Source organism: Amphiprion ocellaris, chromosome 18 (assembly GCF_022539595.1).
Source record: "Amphiprion ocellaris isolate individual 3 ecotype Okinawa chromosome 18, ASM2253959v1, whole genome shotgun sequence".
Taxonomy (NCBI): Eukaryota; Metazoa; Chordata; class Actinopteri; family Pomacentridae; genus Amphiprion; species Amphiprion ocellaris.
The window spans coordinates 33,413,124-33,434,009 of record NC_072783.1 but is presented as its reverse complement, the minus strand read 5'-3'; the positions used below and the strand labels follow the sequence as shown (position 1 = coordinate 33,434,009).

The 20,886-nt window shown below is 35.9% G+C and overlaps 1 protein-coding gene across 3 annotated transcripts; it reads left to right on the top strand.

The window, feature by feature from the left end:
• Positions 1-42: 42 nt before the first annotated feature.
• On the top strand, positions 43-16,911 carry sfxn2 (sideroflexin 2). Of its 3 annotated transcripts, none has more exons than XM_023292254.3 (12): positions 43-104; positions 7,219-7,459; positions 9,263-9,433; positions 9,513-9,611; positions 10,203-10,278; positions 10,494-10,579; positions 12,226-12,286; positions 12,371-12,437; positions 12,522-12,571; positions 12,659-12,708; positions 12,796-12,843; positions 16,276-16,911. In XM_023292254.3, the coding sequence occupies exons 2-12, from the start codon at positions 7,305-7,307 to the stop codon at positions 16,373-16,375; spliced, it is 963 nt and encodes a 320-aa protein (XP_023148022.1). In that variant the 5' UTR covers positions 43-104; positions 7,219-7,304; the 3' UTR covers positions 16,376-16,911. The 3 variants fall into 3 exon arrangements, with proteins under 3 accessions (XP_023148022.1, XP_054860431.1, XP_023148019.1); XM_055004456.1 differs by lacking the exon at positions 43-104 and adding an exon at positions 110-240; XM_023292251.3 differs by lacking the exon at positions 43-104 and adding an exon at positions 399-557.
• Positions 16,912-20,886: the final 3,975 nt, after the last annotated feature.

Below are 20,886 nucleotides of genomic sequence, written 5' to 3'. Positions count from 1 at the left end.
GTGCCGTGGATCATGATTCCGGTTTAAACAGTTGGCCTTGAACGCAGCACCAACCTCAACTACGGAGGACGAGCTAAGCTAGCAACCTGCTAAATGTTTAATATGTAGGTCAAAAACACCTCCACCTTTTATTTTATAGAGTCTTTGTGCCCCCAGGTGTTACAACAAGTTACTGCACATTAACTAGCTGGTTTAATTTAACCAGGAGGCCGGAAACAACCCGCCTTTTAGTGGAAAAAGGTAATTAGCCGGCCAGTTAGCCGCGGCTACTTTTAGCATTAACATCCGTATTGTGCGTTCTGGTGTCGGGACGGATCAGAAGCAGGTGTCAGGGTCGGTTCTGTCCGGTTTTCTGGTCGGTACCGGAGGCTGTGATCGGTTTAGGGTCGGGATCTGCCCCAGCCTGTGATTGGAGGACGGGCTGCCACGTGCGCATTTCTTTACTCTCCCCGGTGGTTCGCATAGACCGTAGAATTCTGTACAGTCTGTATAGAGGGTTAGTGTGGTTCGGTTGTGACCTGACAGGTCGGTCTGAGAGGAAACCGGAGGGTCTAATGGTGAGTTTTCTCTTTCTGTCGCAGCTTTCCGGACTTTCTCCTGATTTGATTTGATTTTTTAGCTGCTTTCAGAAACCAGCTGGTAGCTGCAGCATGGAGTTACATCAGTCTGAGCTCCCTGACAGGTTTCAAGTCTTCCACGGCCCTTTGCTCGGTAGACTTCAGCCACAACTCTGATCCAGACTCGTATTTTAGTGTATTACAAACCGCATGTGTGTAATTAAACAAAGGAGTGTTCAGACTCATTAGAACTGATCCAGATGCTGCAGATCCAGTTTGTCAAAAGTCAGTTTAAGCCAGAAAAAGCCTCAACCACCCAGCAAAAGAAAATAAATGAACTGTGTGTTTGCATTTCAACAAACCACTCTATTCTTCTGCTCCACTATATTAATGCACAGTAGGGCTGCAAAAACCTGACATTGCAATATCTTGTTTTTCTGCAACATGCATTTGCTGTAAAATATAAAAGTACATATATGAACTTGATTAACTCGATTTGGAAAGCATTAGTAATTCTGCGATGATTGGGGTCATTTTGCATTGGGAAAAATGTTTGAAAAGAAGATGAAAAATAGTGTTTTTTGGTTTTTGATGGCATTTACATTTGACTTTTGCACTTGTGAAGAGCTTTGATTTAAAGCCCCACATCGTGCCTGTTTTCAGTAAATTAAGTAACCCTGTAAAACCCAGATATAGAATGATGATGAAATGAGCATGATGAAATGAGCAAAAATAATATATATTTATATATAAATATTGTGTATTCTGTGTATATGTATATATAATCTGTAAAACCCAAATACAGAAATTATTTTATATATATATATTATATATATATTATATATATATATATATATATATATATATATATATATAAACTCTCTCTCTCTCTCTCTATATATATATATATATATATATATATATATATATAGTTAGATATATGTAGGTAGATATAATTACAAAAAATGTAATGTAAATGTAAAAATGTAAAATATTCTTTGTGTGTATAATCTGTTAAACTCAAATACAGAAAAAAATTTGCGATAATTTCCGATATAAATAATTTAAACTAATAATTTAAAAAATTAGAACTTGATGTTGTATTATTTTCAACAGTGGCTTTTACAGGGTTAAAGTGCCCGCAGTGTATCTGTCAGTTTTTCAGCTCAAACTACTTCACAGGTAGTTAATTTCACCATGACCTTATAACCTCTTATTTAACCCTTAGATGCTCCAGTGATTGGACCCGACACTTTTCCATCAGTGGGTCAAAAATGACCCGTATAAGAATAAATGTGTATTTAAGCCATTTTTGTCATTTTGGAAAAGAATTATCATTTGTATTATTCTTTGTATTATATTTTTGTCCACACAACATATAATACAAATATAAAATCTGTTTATTTTTCACTTTATGGTTGATTTTGAACATTTTGATTATTGAAAAAAAGAATATTACACAGAACCACAATAGAAGAATGTCAATGTCCATTTTGTTGGCATTTTTCCACTCTCTTCCTCCAAGTCTGTGCACTGCATCACCTCTTGTATGATATTGTCAGAGATAAAGAACTTTGGGTAGTCATACAAATATTACGCTTTCTTTAAAAGTATAAAAGGGAACTTAAAATTTTAAATGGAATGTTTTCAAAAACATATTTTTTGAGGAATAGCTGGAAAATGAAATGCTAAAAACTTTTCATTGCAAAGATATTGCAAGAAAACAACCTCACTAATGCATCTAAGGGTTAATTGTGTTGAAAGCTGTTTTGACCTGAAAACCAGTGAATGAGTTTAGCGTTCCATAGCCGCTGTGTCAGATTCTTACTTGCTAGTAAAGCTGGGAATGCTAACTAGTTGTGCTGAAGCTTGGCAGAAATAAATATTTTTATATCTTAATAGCTTTTATTTTACAAATCCAAGTTTATAACAACCACAAAACACAATAAAGGTGGATTTTCACCATGTGGGACCTTTAATGGCCCAAACAAATTAATCGTGTTGCCTCAAGTAAAGGCAACAATTACAAGACGCTGTCCACAGATTACCTAATTTTGGTTTATATCTTCCTTTGTAAATCTGAAATACTTCCACACAACTGATGTTTTGCATTGAATTTTGCAACCAAATCTTCTATTTTCGGCATTTTCCTCCCATTCCTTGCAAATTTTACTGTTCACATGTGGAGTCTGCATGTCAACAAACTTTACGTCTTCTGAATAAAGTCACAAATAAACCTCTGTTTATCCAAGAGCTCTTAAATGAGACTAAATTATGTCCTACCAGACAGACTGCTCTTGTAGATCAGCCATAAAAATTGAGAACTGTGTGAGTTTTCTTCTAGTATTAAGCAGCAAAAAGTTGCAGTGTAAATTGTTGTACTTCACATCGCTCTTCCAGTGAGGTAGTCGATGCTGAAAGGATAAATTGTGCAGCCCTAATGCAGCTTTAGTTACTTTGCAAAATTAAGCTTTTTGCAAGCAAAGACCATGAATTGCTTATAAAATATGATATTTTATAATAGGGGTATATTTTGTTGTTGTTCTTGTTTTTTAAGGCTGATGCCGATTAGTTGTTGTCAAGGAGACTGATGACCGATATTTGGAAGTGTTTTATGTGTTTGTGGTAAAAGTGAAAAATCTCGGTGTCAGAATTTAAAATAACACAAATTCCAACGCAGACCTGAAACAATAAGTCAATAAATTAATCCGTTGACTGAATCTGATTAGAAATGAAGTTGTTTTTACCGCAAAAAAATTCTGAAATGTTGATATTTTCCACCTTTCCTTTAATTTGTTTTAGTATTTGTAATATTCATAGTTATTATTTTGAGGTTTGTGAAGATAACCATTAGTTCCATTCTTGTGCAAAATAGTTAAAAATTAGCTTCACCTCAGCCAATACCTGTGAAACACTACTTATAAATGATTGCTTTGGTGATATTATTATACTATATACCAGTGTACCAGTCATTGGGACATGTATCTGTATTTAGTAATGCAGTATTTCTACTGTGTGCTATTAGTACTTGTAGTTCCTTCACTGCTGCTTCTAATTTGTGTACACTGTGCTGCTTCACTTAGCCCGCTTTTACCACTCTGAAACTCATTATTATTCATATCATGATCCATTAATCTCATTAATTTATCGATCAATAATCAATTGTTTGCTCAGTTACCACAGCTGCATTAATTGGGTCCCCTTTGACCTTTAATACAGACTGCAGTTGCATTATTTTCCCTGATTGTAGCTGGAATTATTTATTGAATGGTTTATATAAAATGGAATTCCAACTGATAATTGATAAATGATTTATTAATAATACAAATTCTAGTTTTCTAGTTTTTGATCTTACAGATATTCACATTTAAGGAAATGGAGCCAGAGAATCATTATAAAAAACAATTAAACCATCCGAATTAATTTATTTTTGGGTCCTTTGTTGATCATTTTGGTTGTGCCTTCCTGATTCCTGCATTTGTTTACTAAAAATAAAGCTGCAGAACCACAAAACATATGCAGATTATTAAATATATCCATTCAACTAGGAGAGATTTGTTTATTTAGTTCTAGTTTTCTTGGTTCATATTACTCTAATGCTGAAACAACAACGTTTTTCTAGGTTTTTTGTCTTTTATTGAACCAAAAATATCAAACACATTCTGGTTTAAGCATTTCAAACTTTGTTCATTTTCGGATTTTCTCACTTTAAAGTCATCATGAACTGTTTGAGTTCTGAAGGTGCGATCTCACAGTCTAACTGATTAAAAGATATTCAACATTATCAGGGACTTAGCTGTGTATTTGCAGGCCTGCTTTGCTTTTCAGCTGCAGTTATTAATGCAGTTCTGTCCCTTTTGCATGTGTTTTCTGATGGTCTGTCCTGGTACGTATGTCCACATTGACTCTTGGCTCACGTTACATGTTCCCCACCAGGTTCTGCAGGCCTTTAACCTACTTTCTAAACAAACAGCTTCAGAAACAATCCAGTTCCAACCAGACTGAGCTTCTGACAACACTGACATACCCCTTTCTATGTGTCCTTCAGTTACATTTCACCTTCACCTAAAACCAGCAGTAATACTTAGTAATGTAATAATGAAGATGTACGGTGGGACGCTGGAGCTGCAGTCAGCAGCTTTTGGCTCCTCTGGTTGGTTAAAATGGATCAAAGTGCTGCAGAAACCCAAAATGACCACCAGTGGAACCATTTACCAGGAGGTGGTCAATGATTTCTAGTGGAAGTTTGGGCCTTGAGAGTTTTCAGGGAGGAACGAGAGTTTGTGTTTGTTCAGAGATGTATTTGGTTTAAACCCGAGAGCACATGTTGGAAAACAGAAGTTTCCAGCAGTCTGGGCGGTGAAGTTCAGAGCTACAACACTTTGTGTTAGCAGGTGTTTACAGAGATGGTATCTCAGCAGGGTTTGGACGAATCGTTCCCACCACAGAAGAGTTAGTGTGTTTACCAACATTTGATGCCAACATGGTACTTTTTCCTTATGACTGTTTGGTGCAAAGAAATGGAATGAGTTTGCACATTAAGAGAAAGCACATAAAACCACTGCAGCTTTAAAAACAGGGAAATTATGGATACTAACCAGAAACTAAAGTGTAACTTGAGCTTTTATATTTTATTTTATTGCTCCTTTTGCTCCGCTGTATTTATTTCTCTGCTTTAGTTATTATTTTTCAGATTAAGTTTTACCAGTTTATGAAAAATGGCAAAGATTAAACCACCGTTCCGCAATGTTAATATGCTGCTTACATATTAATGCATCAGTAGCAAGAAAGCACTCAGAGAGCGCAATCCTCCTCCAAGGCTGCTCATTCCACCATATGACACTGTCAGAAATGCAGCATTTTTTGTAGAAATGCAGCATTTGTTTATTATTTATTGATGATCAAAAATCACGACAACATAGAATGTGTCCATTTATATAGATATACCCACTAAAAAAATGACCTTGCTCTGAGTACAGGTGTGTGTTCTGCATGTGTACTTTATGTACAGATATCGGCTCATGTGACCTAAATATGTAGCGGGCGGCGGGAATTGATGGGACTCAGAAACACCCCCACAATTTAATCAGTTGTTCCTTGAATCATTTCTGACAGATAAGTCCTGATAAGTCCTCAGCGGTGGATTTGTAGTAGGATCACAATCATGTGATCATCAGCAGGCAGCTGATGTATTGTTCACTTGTTGTCATGGTTACAGTAACGCCGTGCCACTATCTGGCAATGATACAGAAATCTTTAACAAATCCATGGATCCAGACTATAAGCTGCATCACTGCCAAAATCTAATCACTTGGTCCTTGTGTCATTTCTGATGTTCCCTGGAAATTTCATCCAAATCTGTTAGTTTGTTTTAGAGTGATGTTGCTGACAGACGGACAGACAAACGGACAAACCAACACCAATCGTCACATAACTCTGCTGCAGAGTAATAATGGCTGGAGATTCAATAAAACACTGACAGCAAATTTTCAGAGCACTTCGGTTAAAGTTTCAATGCAGGGCTGTTATTTAATAAGTAGTTTTTCTATTCTTCTTCGGTAGTCTTAACCCAAAAAATACTCCGTTTACAGCAGCAGAAGAAAACAGAAAAGCTGCAGAACTTCACATTTACAAACTGGAAGTGGGAAATGCTTCACATTATTGCTTGAGAGGTTATTTAAAGAATAAATCAATTGTAAAAAATGGTTGACGATTAGTTTTCTCTTTATTTTTTGATTTACTGATCAGATAGTTCATTGGTAATATGATGGAAAGGAATGTTTATTGTCTCATAAGGTCAACTAATCCAAATTAAACTAAGGGTGGAAAGTAAGTAAGTTACTCAGATACTGTATTTTACCAGTTATAGTTATTTGCACTTTATTTATACTACCTTTACTACCACACTGTATTTTCTGCTCTTGCAAAGCTCAATATAAAGTAGTCTAAAGTAGTTCTACCTGCAACAGCTCTAAGGAACACACTGCTGACTCTCTGATGCTTCAGCTTTAGTAGTAATATATTAGTAGAAGAGTACAAGAAAGTTCTTCTACTTTCTTACTTCAACTGCATTCTGCTGCTAATACTTATGTACTTTTTCCATGCAGAACTTTTCCTTGTTTTAGTGTGTTTTGTAGTACGTCTGTTCAAATAAAGCAGCTTAATGCATCTTCCAACACTGTAGACGCCATTTTGGTACAAACATGTTTTAATAATAGTTAATAATAATGATTAATAAAAATAATTAATCTGCAGGTAACGTTCTCAGTTCAATCAGAAGACAGCTAATATACTCATCACAACTTCCTGAAACCCAAAGAAAAGTTTCTTACTTAGATTTACGGTGTTGTTAAGGCAAATGTTTGCCTTTGACGTGTGAAAACAGGAAACCTGGCGTGATCAAAATAGATTAAATTTCTTAGAACTGCAGCTCCGTACACACTAACACCCTTTGTCTGTAGTAATTTGAGTTCACAGGTGAAGCCGTCTGGCCTCTCTGATCCACTGATCTGTTAATGTTACACCAGCTCAAACCAGGACAAGAAACAACCACTGATTAACCAGATTTATGTTCAGTACATCCAGACAGTCTCCTGTACTTGTCTGTTTATTTTGTCTTTTTTTCCCAAAGCAGCTTACATTATTCTCCACTTTTCTCCAGGTTCGACTGCAGCCTGAAGAACCTCCTGCAGAGCGACCAGGGGCTTTTTTAATGCGTCACACTGAACCTGCTTTAGAACACCCGCAATGGCTTTGAGTTCGTTCGATATCGATGCTCCGCGATGGGATCAATCGACGTTTATGGGCCGACTGAAGCACTTCTTCAACATCACCGACTGTCGAACGGCGGTGTTGCCCGACTCACGCCTGGATGAAGCCAAAGCTTTAGTAGAAAGCTGCAGGTAAGAAAAGATAGCGGATGTGAGCTGAAGATGGAGACAGACACAAGCTGCAACTGTCTCTGTTTAGACATCAAGAGAAAAATGTACAAACTAGAGAGAGAAAATACCCTAAACTTAAACTTTATATTCATTTATCGTGCTTTTACACCATTTTTAGACGTGATTAGTATCTTAACTTTGTCACGTATTAACAACAGATTTTTTTAAAGACACCTAAGAATTAAAATTTGTGTTAAAAAAACGGTTAAAGTTAGACTTAAAGTTTTAGTTTGGCTGCTTTGGTTTATTATTTCAACTATAGCTATTCATTAAGAAATGCAACTTGAGTGTCTGTTTACATTACAGCCGAACAAACTCATGTTGTTTTATTACCAATAAAAGTAACTGTGAACTGATTTCATACTTTTTTAAATGCAAGAGAGCAGCAGGCGCATGTTTGATTTACATTTGTATATCTGGACGCCGAACATTTTTTGCACATTTTTTGCCTTGTCATATTTTTCCTCACTGCGGGTTCATTTTTCACTACAGGAAAAAATTCTGCACCTCTGTGGAAACAGTAAAAGCAAGACTAGATGTACAGATAATTTGGAAATGTTTTCTGTGCAGTATGACACAGTTATAATGCCATAAATGTTAAAAAAGAAACAAGAAAGATGATTTTGCCAAAGTAGAAAAGTCCCTGAACCTGCATGCACAGTACATAATTTTTCCAAGTGCCTACAGATGTTACTGATACTGGGAAACAATGTTGGCTCAATTAGAAATGAACATTTTACTGCTTACAGTTTTGATTTGTTTCCACTTGTCTTCTCTCTTCTCTGGGTAAACGCTGCCTGCAGTTCAGCCCAAAAGTCCCTCAAGTTCTGACAGTTGGTCAAAGCTGAGTCACTGATGGGTTCACAGCTGCACCAAGAAGTGGAGAAATTTTTTTTTTGTTTTTTACTGAATCTGGTTATTTTTGGCAATTTTTAAATGACACCTGTAGAATAAGGTGATTTTGATGAGCTACCATAGTTTCACACTCAGATTTAAATAATTTTGCTGAAGAATTTTAAGTCACAGGTGATTAGTTCGAGGACCATCCTGTCCATTCTGTCTGTTTTTGGCTGTTTCTGGTTCTGATTTGTGGTGATATTTTGGCCATTTTGGGGGTTCAGAGGGTTTGAAGAGTTCTGATATTATGTGAAGACATGAAGCATTAAACATTGAGGCTGAAATGAATTAATTAATATTAAAGACAGTAAACCTAGATTACATGACACAGGAAGGCTGAACACTACTAGCAATAAAAAGTCAGATATACATAACTGGAATGTGAATGCATTTAAGGGCTACTGCTAAATAAATTCTGACCTTAAATGACATTAAAATATAGATTTAATTTCATTAAAAAGGACCAGAACTTAAAAAGCACAGAGATGTCGCACAGTATGTGGAATTTGTTCCACCATGTTTACTGCAGTTCTGCACTAAACCTGACTCCCAGGTGCTGCTACATCATGTTTTAACAGTTTTAAAGAATGCAGCCACAGTATTTAACACTTCAACCTTATAAAGTTACCAAAAGAAAGAAACTACACGATTCCTCCCTGTGTTTTAAGGAGGAATTCTCGTTTAACGTTTAGCCTCCCAGGCATGATGTGTTCAAGTTTCAACTTGAAAAGTAATCTAGAAGCCACAAAAGCAGGCGTTGTAGGAATGTTTCTGCAGGTGGTTGAAAGTATGAAAGTGTCTGTCGCCGTCTTGTGTTACTGATTGTGTTCACTGTGTGTTTGTATTTTGTTTATTTGGTCCTCACAGGGCAGGATCCGTCCCTCCTGGTACCACAGAGGAGCAGCTCCACTACGCTAAGAAGCTGTACGACTCAGCCTTCCATCCAGACACCGGAGACCGAATGAACATCATTGGCCGCATGTCGTTCCAGGTGCCTGGAGGCATGGCCATCACCGGCTGCATGCTGCAGTTCTACAGGTAGAGTGAACGGGACGAGCTGCATTTTACCACATTGTACTGAGGAAGCTGTAAAAGTTTCCCATCTGTGTGGTTGTAGGACGGTTCCTGCTGTGGTGTTCTGGCAGTGGGTCAATCAGTCCTTCAACGCTTTGGTCAACTACACCAACCGCAACGCTGCTTCTCCAATCACTCCCAAGTAAGATCCAATAAGAGTCTGTTTACGTTTAAAAATCCAGATTAAAGTCGAGGCTCTGTGTGCATCTCTGTTAATCACAAATCTGATAACATCCATTTTTGTTTTCCCGGTGCTTCATTTAAATAAGGGTCGACCCTCCTGCAGTCCAGAGGGCGACAGTGAAGCTAAAGACAAGCGTTTTTTCTTTTCCTCTGATAAACAGCACATTACACCACTGCAGTAGCTTGTTGTGTGGCAGCCAGAATGATAGCGAGCTCCACTGCGACTACAGCAACATTATCAAAGTGGACAGACCTCCACGTCCTCACAACCTGCATCAGTCACCACTTCATACAGTTTCACCTCCACAACATCTGGCCTGAAAGTGTTTTAAATAACCTCCCAAGAGGGTTTAATCAAAACACTTTCAATCTGCCTCGAATGTACAAAGCAACACATAAGTGATTAAATGTGAATAAACCTGCATCTAAATGTTTCGAAATTTATCAGGAAACGTGAAATAACAACTGCTGATGGTGCTGTTGACTGTTTTATTGTTAGGTTTGGTGTTTAGATATGCTGTTGTGGATGGTCTGTTCTGTTGTCTCTCAGGCAGATTGGAGTGGCCTACATAACGGCAACCAGCACAGCTTTAGCAACGGCAGTCGGACTCAACCTCTACACAAAGGTGCAAACACATCTAGATGAATTCAAACCGTCACTTGGATGTGTTTCTTGTCTCACGTTTGCAGCTAGAATAGTTCTCTTTCAAAATCTTGGCACCAAAACCAGATCAAGTGAACGTGGCAGTTTGTGTAACTTCAGCTCCACTTCTGCTGCTGCCTCTTCTTCACTGATTGAGTTTACAGGTGTTCTAATGATTCGTCTGTTTTCTTCCTGCAGAAAGCTCCTCCTCTCGTGGCTCGCTGGGTTCCCTTTGCAGCCGTGGCATCAGCTAACTGTGTCAACATTCCCATGATGAGGCAGCAGTGAGTTTCCCTCTGTATTACTCTCTAAAAATCCCCAGAACACATGAACTGTACAGATTATTTTCCTGGAATCACAGCCTTCCTTCCTTTCGTGATCCTAACATAAGTGGTGTTCTGATAAGTAAATGTTTTTTAGCGTCAGTGGAGGTAATGAGGGTCAGTTAGCTCAGATATATCTCAACAACTATTGGATAGATGAAATGTTCAGACATTCATGGTTCTAGATAATGAATCCTAATGATTTAAATTCATCACATGACTTTTACTCGTCTACCAGCATTGGATAGACATTCATTACTCAAAAAAATTAGTTTGAGACGTTCATATTTCATTTGTAATTTGTCTTTGTGCACTAATTAGTTTTATGGTCACATTCCTGCTAAACCACGTGTTTACTGCTAATTATCAGCTATTATGTTAACACTCTAAACTAAATGCACTACAGTTATTCTCTGATTGGTCGTGCTCCTGTCAGGTGACTGTATACCACAAGATCACAAAGGAATCAGAATGACTGCCTGTTATGAAATTAGTGTCTCGTAATGAATAACATTAGAAATCCTAATAATTGTAGTTGATGAGCTGACTTCTCTCAGACCACTATGATATAAACATTCCTTACTCTAAAACTTTCCATTAATCTGACAGACCTGGTCCTTAACATGACCACATTCATGCTTCTGTCATGTGACTGTTTCCCAGAAGCAGACATCAGCTTTGACTTCCAGTGGTTCTTTTAGTACATTGTAGGTAATGAATGAGGTGTTGCTGACCTTGTTGTCAACGCTAGCAGCTGTTGTACAGTTCAGGAGATCTCGGACTTGTTTGTTTAAATTTTATTTTGATTTATTTTATTTTTCACCAACGCTGTTCTTGTGCCGTCGTATTTTCTACAACTAAGCAACTGACCTCCTGCTCAGTGTTTACAGCCAGAAAGTACATGAACAGCCATGTGATATGAGTTTACAGGTGTGTTAGTATGCACAGAGATTATTTCTGACATAAAATTTTACTTTTTAAATGCCGTTTTAAAACAGAAACCTATCGGTGTGGATGTGAGAAAGAGCTCCTCCATCTTTTTTACCAAAGCCTGGGGTGCTCTAGATCTTTTGTTTGATGGTAAAAGCAGATATTCTTCAAATAAAATATGAGAAGGGTCAGATATAATGTTCCCTGACAGAGACAGCCTTCTTTTATTGTGTGCCGCTTGAATAGTTGAGCTACTTAGATAAATTTGAGGTGTTTACTTCATTCGTCCAGATGCTCTGTGACACAGTTTGCATTCTTTAAAGCTTTTAGTCGTCTAGCATTTGCCTCTAATCATTAAATTAAAATGCTAAATGTCTCCATGCGTGACTCTTAGTTTGTTTTATTTGCACTTAGAGGTTTTTTTTTTTTTTTTTGAGAAAAAGCTCCATCATATTTTCAGAATTTTGGCACCAGATTGTTCAAAATTGAAGTTATAAATTGCTTCAGACAGCAAAAACAATAAACTCTAGCTTTAAAACGGATTACTTTAGGTCATCTTGACTTCCAGTGAAATCAAAACATCAACCAAGTGACGTGTTGCAGCAGAAAATAGGTGATAAAGAACCACGTTTCACATTCAGTTTCAGTTTACCTTTATTTTCGGTGGTTTTTTTTAGGGAAATTCTGAATGGCATCGCTGTCACAGATGAAAACGGCAACAAACTGGGTCACTCTAAGGTTGGCACTCTGCAAACACTATTTACATTTTTTCCTTTTATTGCTCATAAATTGCCTTTTAATTTCCCTTCATCTCCTCTGCAGAAAGCAGCGGTAAAAGGCATCACTCAGGTGGTCATTTCTCGGATCACCATGGCGGCACCAGGAATGAGTACGCACACAAGTTTCATCTCATAAATAACAAAGTTCCTCCAGTTATCTTCTCTTAAACGTTCTTCTCTTCTTCCCCTCCCAGTCATCCTCCCCATCATCATGCAAAGGCTGGAAAAATACAAGTTCATGCAGGTCAGAGCTTCATCCTGATTTCCTGCTGCAGTCGCACAAATGTGTTCATCAGCGCTCACAAGTCTTTTTGTGTCTTTGTGTTGGCAGAGGATCACGTTTCTCCACGGACCAATTCAAGTGATGATGGTGGGAGCGTTGTAAGTACAGAGGGTTGGAGGTCACGGGAACTTTTAATGTCCTCCAGAGTGTTTCATCACTAACTTTTCTTCTTTTTCTTTTTAAAGTTTGATCTTCATGGTTCCGGCTGCTTGTTCGCTGTTTCCTCAGAGATGGTAAAGAAACAGTTTGTTTGCTTTTACACATTATTAACCTAACGGTGCATTTAAACCACACCAGCTTTAATCAGACTGGTTCCTTTGTCACATAGCACGAGTTCAAATCAAACTAACGAGGTAGAAATCAGACGGAAAAAAGGCCTCGACTCTCAGCTGCAATGTGGAGCTTTTGTCTCCCTCACCTGGCAGTGAGAGGAATTCCACTGAAACTGATTCATGACTACAGACTTTAATCCTTCCTCTTAACACAGAGTTTCCTCTTTTGCTTCCCTCTTCAGCACTAACAAACCAGTCATGGCTGGTTGTTGTAAAATGCATCTCTACCGGTACAATATTGCAGGAATCTCACCACAGAAATAAGATTTAAACCTCCAGTATACTGAGAAACACTTAATCAGCATTGTGTGAACTTTGTAAAGAATAAAACAGACGTTCATTTATATGTGCAGGTCTGCTGTCTAGCTTTAAATATCATGAATCAGATCCATCTTATCTCAGACCTTTGTCACGTTTATGTTAAAGTAGTTCAAATATGGAAAGAACAAAGTAATATGCTGTGAACTCACTGTCACTACAGTGTCTTATTGCACACTTCAAGTTACAGCTTAAAGCACATTTGTATAAAACAGTAAAAAAACCAAACTTTAAATCTGGCAGCAAAGGTGCAAGAAAAAAAAACATTAACAATAGGTCAGATGCTGTAATGTTCAAAAACAAAAAAATTATCTAAAATATCTGTAAAAGAATATATATATATATATATATATATATATATATATATATATATATATCTGTAAAAGAAAATATATATATATATATATATATATATATATATATATATATATATATATATATATATATATATATATATATATATATGTAATTATTATTTTTTTATCATTTATTTTATTATTTTATTTTTATTATTATTATTATTATTATTATTATTAGATATTTTTAATAATGTTAAATGCAGTAAAACTACAGCTTTTTGATATGGAAATTATGTGCAGATTTGCCTTTTTTTTCTTTAAGGTCAACATAAAATATATATCATATTTTACTAGCTATTATTTAAAATTTAACAAAACACGAAATCTCTTTTAATCCTTAACACACATAATTTTTCTTCCAAATAACAACAAATATCTGTAAAATAACAGTATTTCACTTTTTTAAATGATTTTTATTCATCCTGATTCAAATATAGTAAAAAATTGTGTAATTTTATGGTCAAGCATTATTAAAGTGTTTTTTATGTAGGTGTCATTAACAATTTTTCCCTAAGTTTATGTGGTTAACATATAAATGAATACTTTTTCTGTAATTTTACAGAACATTATAACTCATTAGTAATCCACTCGTGTCACATCCTAACTGATCATTTTCTCGAAGCTTCATAAATGTTAATATTGAAATATTAATTGCACAAACAAATGCATTTTTATATTATCAGTATCTTTTGGGTTTTAGGGAAGACATCATTTTAATATATAATATATAATAAAATGGATCATGAGTGAGGAGTCCTGTAGCTTGTTTTTGAAAATGAGCCGCTCCCAGTTAAAATAGATTTGAATTTGAAAAGACTCCTGTTTTCAGGTTATCTGACGCTGGAGCTCAAATCCCTGCTGGATTAATCTGTAATGATGGAATCGAGTTTAAGAACGTTTTGCCGTCTTCAAACTCTTTCTGTCACTGAAGCTGAACTTTCTGATCATTTTTCCTCATCTTTTGGCGAAACCAAGCTTCTGATCACTAATTTAAATGTGGTTGAACCTGCTTGTGCCGTCCAGGTCTTATTTATTATGTTTCTGTATTGGGGTTTATTTGGCTGGATGACTTCAGCGTCATGAAACCATGATGTGAACAACCTCCCAGTTTCTGCTGTCTGCTACCAGCTGCTTTTTACAGCCTGCGATCAAATCAGTTGTCTGTAAATCACTGATGTCTGACAGCCGACATAAAAATAAAATGTTGGCTAGAAAACTGAAGATGAGCCCAGATGTGAATAAAACAGTGAAGGTGATGATGGAGAGCTGAGTAGGTTTAATAACAGCTGGCCAGATGTTTGCTGTGAGGATGAAGAAGACAAGTTTGAGCTCATTTTTCACTGAGTTTCAGTTTGGATGAGAATTTTTACACAAACATGAAAACACCATTGTGGATTTTTAAATTCAGCTGGATCAGAGTAGTCTGATATGTGGGAAAAAGATTATTAGATGGTTGATTCTGAGGGAATTTTTGCAAAATGTTTTTGAGTACAACATAAATTGATTGAAACTGAAGATATTTAGGGATACTTAAAAAGATTTATCAAGGTATGGATTTCGATTTTCGATTTTTGTCATATTAAAGCCATAAAATGCTCAAAAACCTTTAATTTTAATGTATTAAAGGCGTTTTTTATTCATAGATGAAGCCATCGACTGAACCCACTGATTTTTAACCTTAAATCAGCTGTTTTTTGGTCTCATCCAAGTCAGTTTTTACACCCATTTCTAACCGGATTTATGTTTTTTTTTTTTTTTTTTTACCTGTATTCTATCAAAAATCTCTTTAAAAGAGAGCCATGACCAAAGCAGCAGCTGTGCTTATTCACATCATAATAAAAAGCAACATTATTAAACGTTTAATGCAGATGACACTGAACTAGAGGAGTCCTGTTATCCTTAGTAGAGCTGCTCAGGTTTTAGGACGTGAAGGGTTTTAGGTTTATCTAACATCTTTATTGCATTGATCTTCGCTAATTCAATAGAAGATAAGATAAGGTAAAACATAATTAATGTCAAAGGAAATTATTTTTGCTCGGAAAACAGGATTACATAACATGAGAAATGCAGTGTCTGGTAGGAAAGCAATAGGATAGAAAATAATATAAGAAAGCTAAAGTAAAAGTAGATCAGCAAAAATAATCAGTAATACTGCTAATGATACTGAGGCAGTAAAGTTGTGTCGTACATGACGATGAAACACTGCAAATAAGACTGAAATGTTACACAGAAAGCTGGAATATGGTACCAGAAAAATAAAATGTTAAACATGATACGAAAGCAGATCTGAATGTTTTTTAGTATCCACTATTGGAAAAGCGTGTATTTAATAGAAAGGTTATTGCAGAGCTTTAATGTGTTCACTCTGGAGAAGAAATGAAAATATTAAGATCCTGAAAAGTGTCATTTTTGATTTTCAAAGCTGATATTTTGACAAATTGCAGAAAGAGCAGCAATAATTTGACTTTCAAATCTACTGTAACGTGATAATAACCAATAATAACTTAGTTTTCTCATTACACCAGCAGTTTGTTTGACTCAGTCGTGTTTTCTCCAGCTCCTATTCTGGTTAAAGATGATTATAGCATTTTGTTCAGTTAGAATCCTTCAACATTCTGACTATCTCTAACATGTTTCCCTTCTTGTTTTCCTGCAGCTCCATGTCTGTGTCCAAGCTGGAGCCGGAGCTCAGAGACTCCATCGTGTCTCGGTATGGAAGCAGCGTCCAACAGGTTTACTTCAACAAAGGCCTCTGAGGCCTGATGAGCCAAATACAGACATGTTTATGTAGCGTGTCCTCATTTTCTAATTATTAGTCATCATCAAATGCTCGTTTCTTTTTCATTTCATCTTCAAATCGTTGCTTCTCTTTGGGAGCAGGCTTCTGATCAATCATGTCACTTTTTTATCTGAATCATGACAGACTCTGATCTCCTGTTGAGAAACCAAATGATCTCCTCTCAGGAACATCGTCTGTAGTTGTTTTCTGTTTGTTTCTGTCTCAGCATTACAAAATGCGCCTTCGGTTCCGCCGAGCTTCTTTACAGTTTGTGCCTTTTTACAAAGTGGCCGGAGTTTTGACTGTTCTGTAGTTTTTTATCTTTTCTTTTCTCTGATACTGGCCTGACTGTGAAACCTGAAACGCCTCTATGTGTGAGTCTGAGACGGTCATTCGGTGCAGTGGAAACTGCTGCCCTCTTCTGCCAGACTGGAAGTAGATGTGTGATTTATCTGACAGGTTTTGCACTCTGACCTCAGTAGAAGCTGGAATAAAACCACATGAATATTTGAATCAAGGTGCCACATGGTGGTGTTTCTTTAAGTTGTGTTTGTGATCGAGTGGGGCTACATTTATGCATCGTGTGGAAGACGAGGTTGAAGGTTTAGGTTGGTTCAATTAAACTAATGAACTTTATGGTGAAGAATTTTCACAATTTCAGCCAGATAAAGTAAGAAAAATGTGTTTTTAGTGACAGATTCTTATGCAACTCTCAGAAGAATTAAAGCTGCAACTGTAAATGCTACAGTTTTAGTTATTAGCAATTACAGTCATGAGAAAGCTAGATTCCATGAATATTGTTGACTTTTTCAGGATATTTAAGCAAGCAAACCCCATATATGAAGCATCAAGTCGGATGTTTTACAGTCATGATCATTATTTAAATAATTTTAAAGAGTTAATCAGTCACATGGACTAAATAAACGGTGCAAATGTGACGGTTTGGGGGTTGTTTTTGCAACTTGTTCTTGATTCAACTATAAATTCTGCAAGATATCAAAGTGTGCTTGAAGATAACGTACAACCATATGTCCGAAAGTTGAACCGGACCTTTCAGTAGTATAATGATCCAAAACACACCAAGAAATCAACCAAAGAAGGACCTCAGAAAGAAGAAATGGAAGGTTACGAAATGAGCTGAAGGCTAGATTTGAATTCCTTTGTGTGGGAATTTGAAACGGGCTGTAAATGCAAGAAAATGCTCAATTATCTTGCCAGTGGAGGAATTTTGCATCAACATTGATTATTCAATTATGGAAAACACCAACTAGGAGTTTTTTCTACTGAAGATGGCATTGCAAGCTTCTAGTACCATGGGTATAGTTACTGAGACGAAGATTACTTCTGTTGATATTTTCATTGAATAAGTGATTGAAAAAGCAAATTTTCCTTGTGGTTTTCATCAAGCATAAAACCATTATCTATAGGCACTGATTAAACAGCTTCAACTAGACGGTACAGTAGTTAACCTGACTTATAAGTGTTTTCACTATGCATGCTGTATTTACTGAAATGGACATAATGGACCCACAGTTGTGAACAATCATGCATTTTGGTTCTTTCATGAAGTTATTACAGGTCTTCTGGAACTATGACAAGGTCTACTGGGTCAGAAATATACATAGCTAATATTTGGTTCACCTCAAATAGATGCTTTTGGTAGCCATCCACAAGCGTCTGGTCGTATTTTTGATTACTTTTCATGACAAAATTGATGCAGTTCAACTAAATTTGTTGGCTTCCTCACAGTCCACAGCTTCACTTCCTAATGGGGTTTAAGTCAGGACTTTGAGGAAAACCTTAATTCTAGCCTGATTTATCCATTAATTTACTGTTTTTAAAGTGTATTTGGGGTCATTGTCATGTTGGAACGTCAAACTATGTCCTAAAACCAACATTCTGGCTGATAGTTTTAAGTTTTCTAGAAGTATATGGAGGTAATCCCCTTCTTCATTATTCCATTTACTTTGTGTAAAGCTCCAGTTGCATGATACTGCCACCTCCATGCTTGAAAGTCTTGTTGGTGTTCTTGGGGTTAAAGGCCTCACCTTCTCTAAACTAAACATATTTTGGGTCATTGTGGCCAATTAGTTCCATTTTTATTTCATCTGACCACAGAACTTTCCTCCAGAAGGTTATTTTGTGTCCATTTTGAGGTTTTGACTGTTTATAACCAAACAAACATTGCGTGTTGCTCTGAGCTCTGGTTAAATGTGAGGACATTCCAGGCTCGAGGTGAGGCTGGTTCAGGACAAATGGATTTCCTGTGTGTGCCAAGCAAATGGGAAATTGAATTATTAAGTTCCAGGATCAGCATGAAAACTAAATGCCTGGATTCCTTCTACAAACTGACCAGTCCCTGCAAATTACAAGACTTATCAGGCTTCAGCAAACATATCTCCAATATAGTTTGGTCCTAGACTATTCAGACACTTATAGGCAATAAGAAAGGCCTTAAATTCAATTCTCCAGTTAACAGGAAGTCAGAGCAGGGATGTAAGAATCTGAATTGTGTTCGCTAAGTATTCTAGCAGCAGCATTTTGGTCTACACTGCATAACATAAAAGAATGAATCTGTTTTTTCTAAATCTTACTCAGACACAGAGTTTCTCCGTTTGTTTTTAAGATGCCAGAATGAGGGTTTAATTACAGCATCAGTGTGGCAGCGGAAATTTAGATCCTCATCGAAATTCCTGCCGTGGGTGTGCCAGCCTTCCTTCTCTATTTACTGCCAAATAGAAATATTTCAGTCTATTCACCGTTATGTTTTCAAAGAATTCTCACTTCAGTTTTCTTTTTCTTTCATTTTTTAACATGACTGTAGCTGCATTAATCAGAATCAGTTTAACAGCCAAGTGGGTTTTCATGTAGGAGGAATCTGACGTGGTGATTTAGTGCATGACAACAAACAAAGAGTGAGTTTTTAAAGATGGATAAAATGCTTGTTTAAAAAGGCTGAGAAGTTTCATAAGTCAAATAAGGATAAAATCTAGCAGTCCAAGATATTAAGTAGAAATGTAAAACAGTAATAAAATAATAAAATAAGCCTTTAATAATCCCACAGGGGGGAAATTGACAGCAGCAATGGGGATAGTGCAAACATGTATGGAAAAAATGTAATAAAAAATAAATAAAAAGTATATATATGTACAAGTTCTTCCATATGTAGATGGTCATATATTGTGCAGATTCCTGCTGATGTAGAAAACTGACAAAATATTGCACAAATTAATGGTACTGCATGAATAGAAATACTGATATTACACACATTCTTGCATGTGTGGAAAATTTAAAATGTTTTAAATGTACAAAATATTTAAAATTCATAATATGTAATGTTTAAAATGTTCATTTCTTGGGTGCAATGTTTCATTTTCTTGTGTAATATTTCATCAGTATGTGCAGTTATTATTTTTTTGCATGCAATATTTCACTTTTCATGCACAACATTGTCAGTGTGATGTGCAATTTTTAAATTCCATCTCCTTTTTAGGTAAAACATGTCATTATCATGTGTGATATTCTTTATTACCTCAGTATCATCACCAGCTTTACTTTTTTACTGTTCTAGTTTTAGTTGACTTATTTTATTTCAGTAATACTTCATACTAAAATCTTATTTTTTTTTCTACTTTTAGAACTGTATTTTTTATGTTATTTTATTGTTTTTCTGACATATATTTGGCACAAGAATTTCCTTCAGTATAAAGAAAAACTGATCTTATTGCTTACATCAATGGTAATGCACAGACAGAGTAGAAATATTGCCCAGATTTCATCTATATTTCACTTTCATGTACAATATTGTCACTATAATAAGCAACATTTAATTCTAAATTCACTTTTCAGGTTCAGTATTTTATCATCATGTGTAATATTATTGATTACCTGCAGTAAAACTGACAGCATCACTTTTTTTATTGCTTTAATCTGGCTATTTTATTTAAGTTATATATTATTTGTTGTCTACTTTTTAGGCATATTATATCATTTAGTTTTTTTCTGACTAATTTTAGGCAGAAGATTTTCCTTTGCAATAAATAAAAGTTTGTCTTATCCTATTGCACATATAAATAGTATTGTACAGATTCTTATTGCACAAATTCTTGTATATGTAGAAACTTTTGTTATCTTTTAATATCCAAATATTAATAATAATAAGTTATTAATAGCAATGTCCAATAACCGATATGGTGATATTGTCCAACTCTCAACTTCTGATTCCGATATCAACTGATACCGATATCTGTGGGCTGTTTAACTCATTCTAGGTAACATCTCCTGTGGTGGAATTAACACATCAGGCCTAATTTTATTGTGATGCACCACTGGATGCATTCTCAGATGCAACACGGCTTTAAAATGTAAACACTGTCTGTGAAAAATAAGAATTTTATCGGTTCATGAAAGGCAAAAAAACCTGATAACGATATTGACTGATATTACATTTTTATGCCAATATCGGACATCCCTAGTTATTAATTTAAC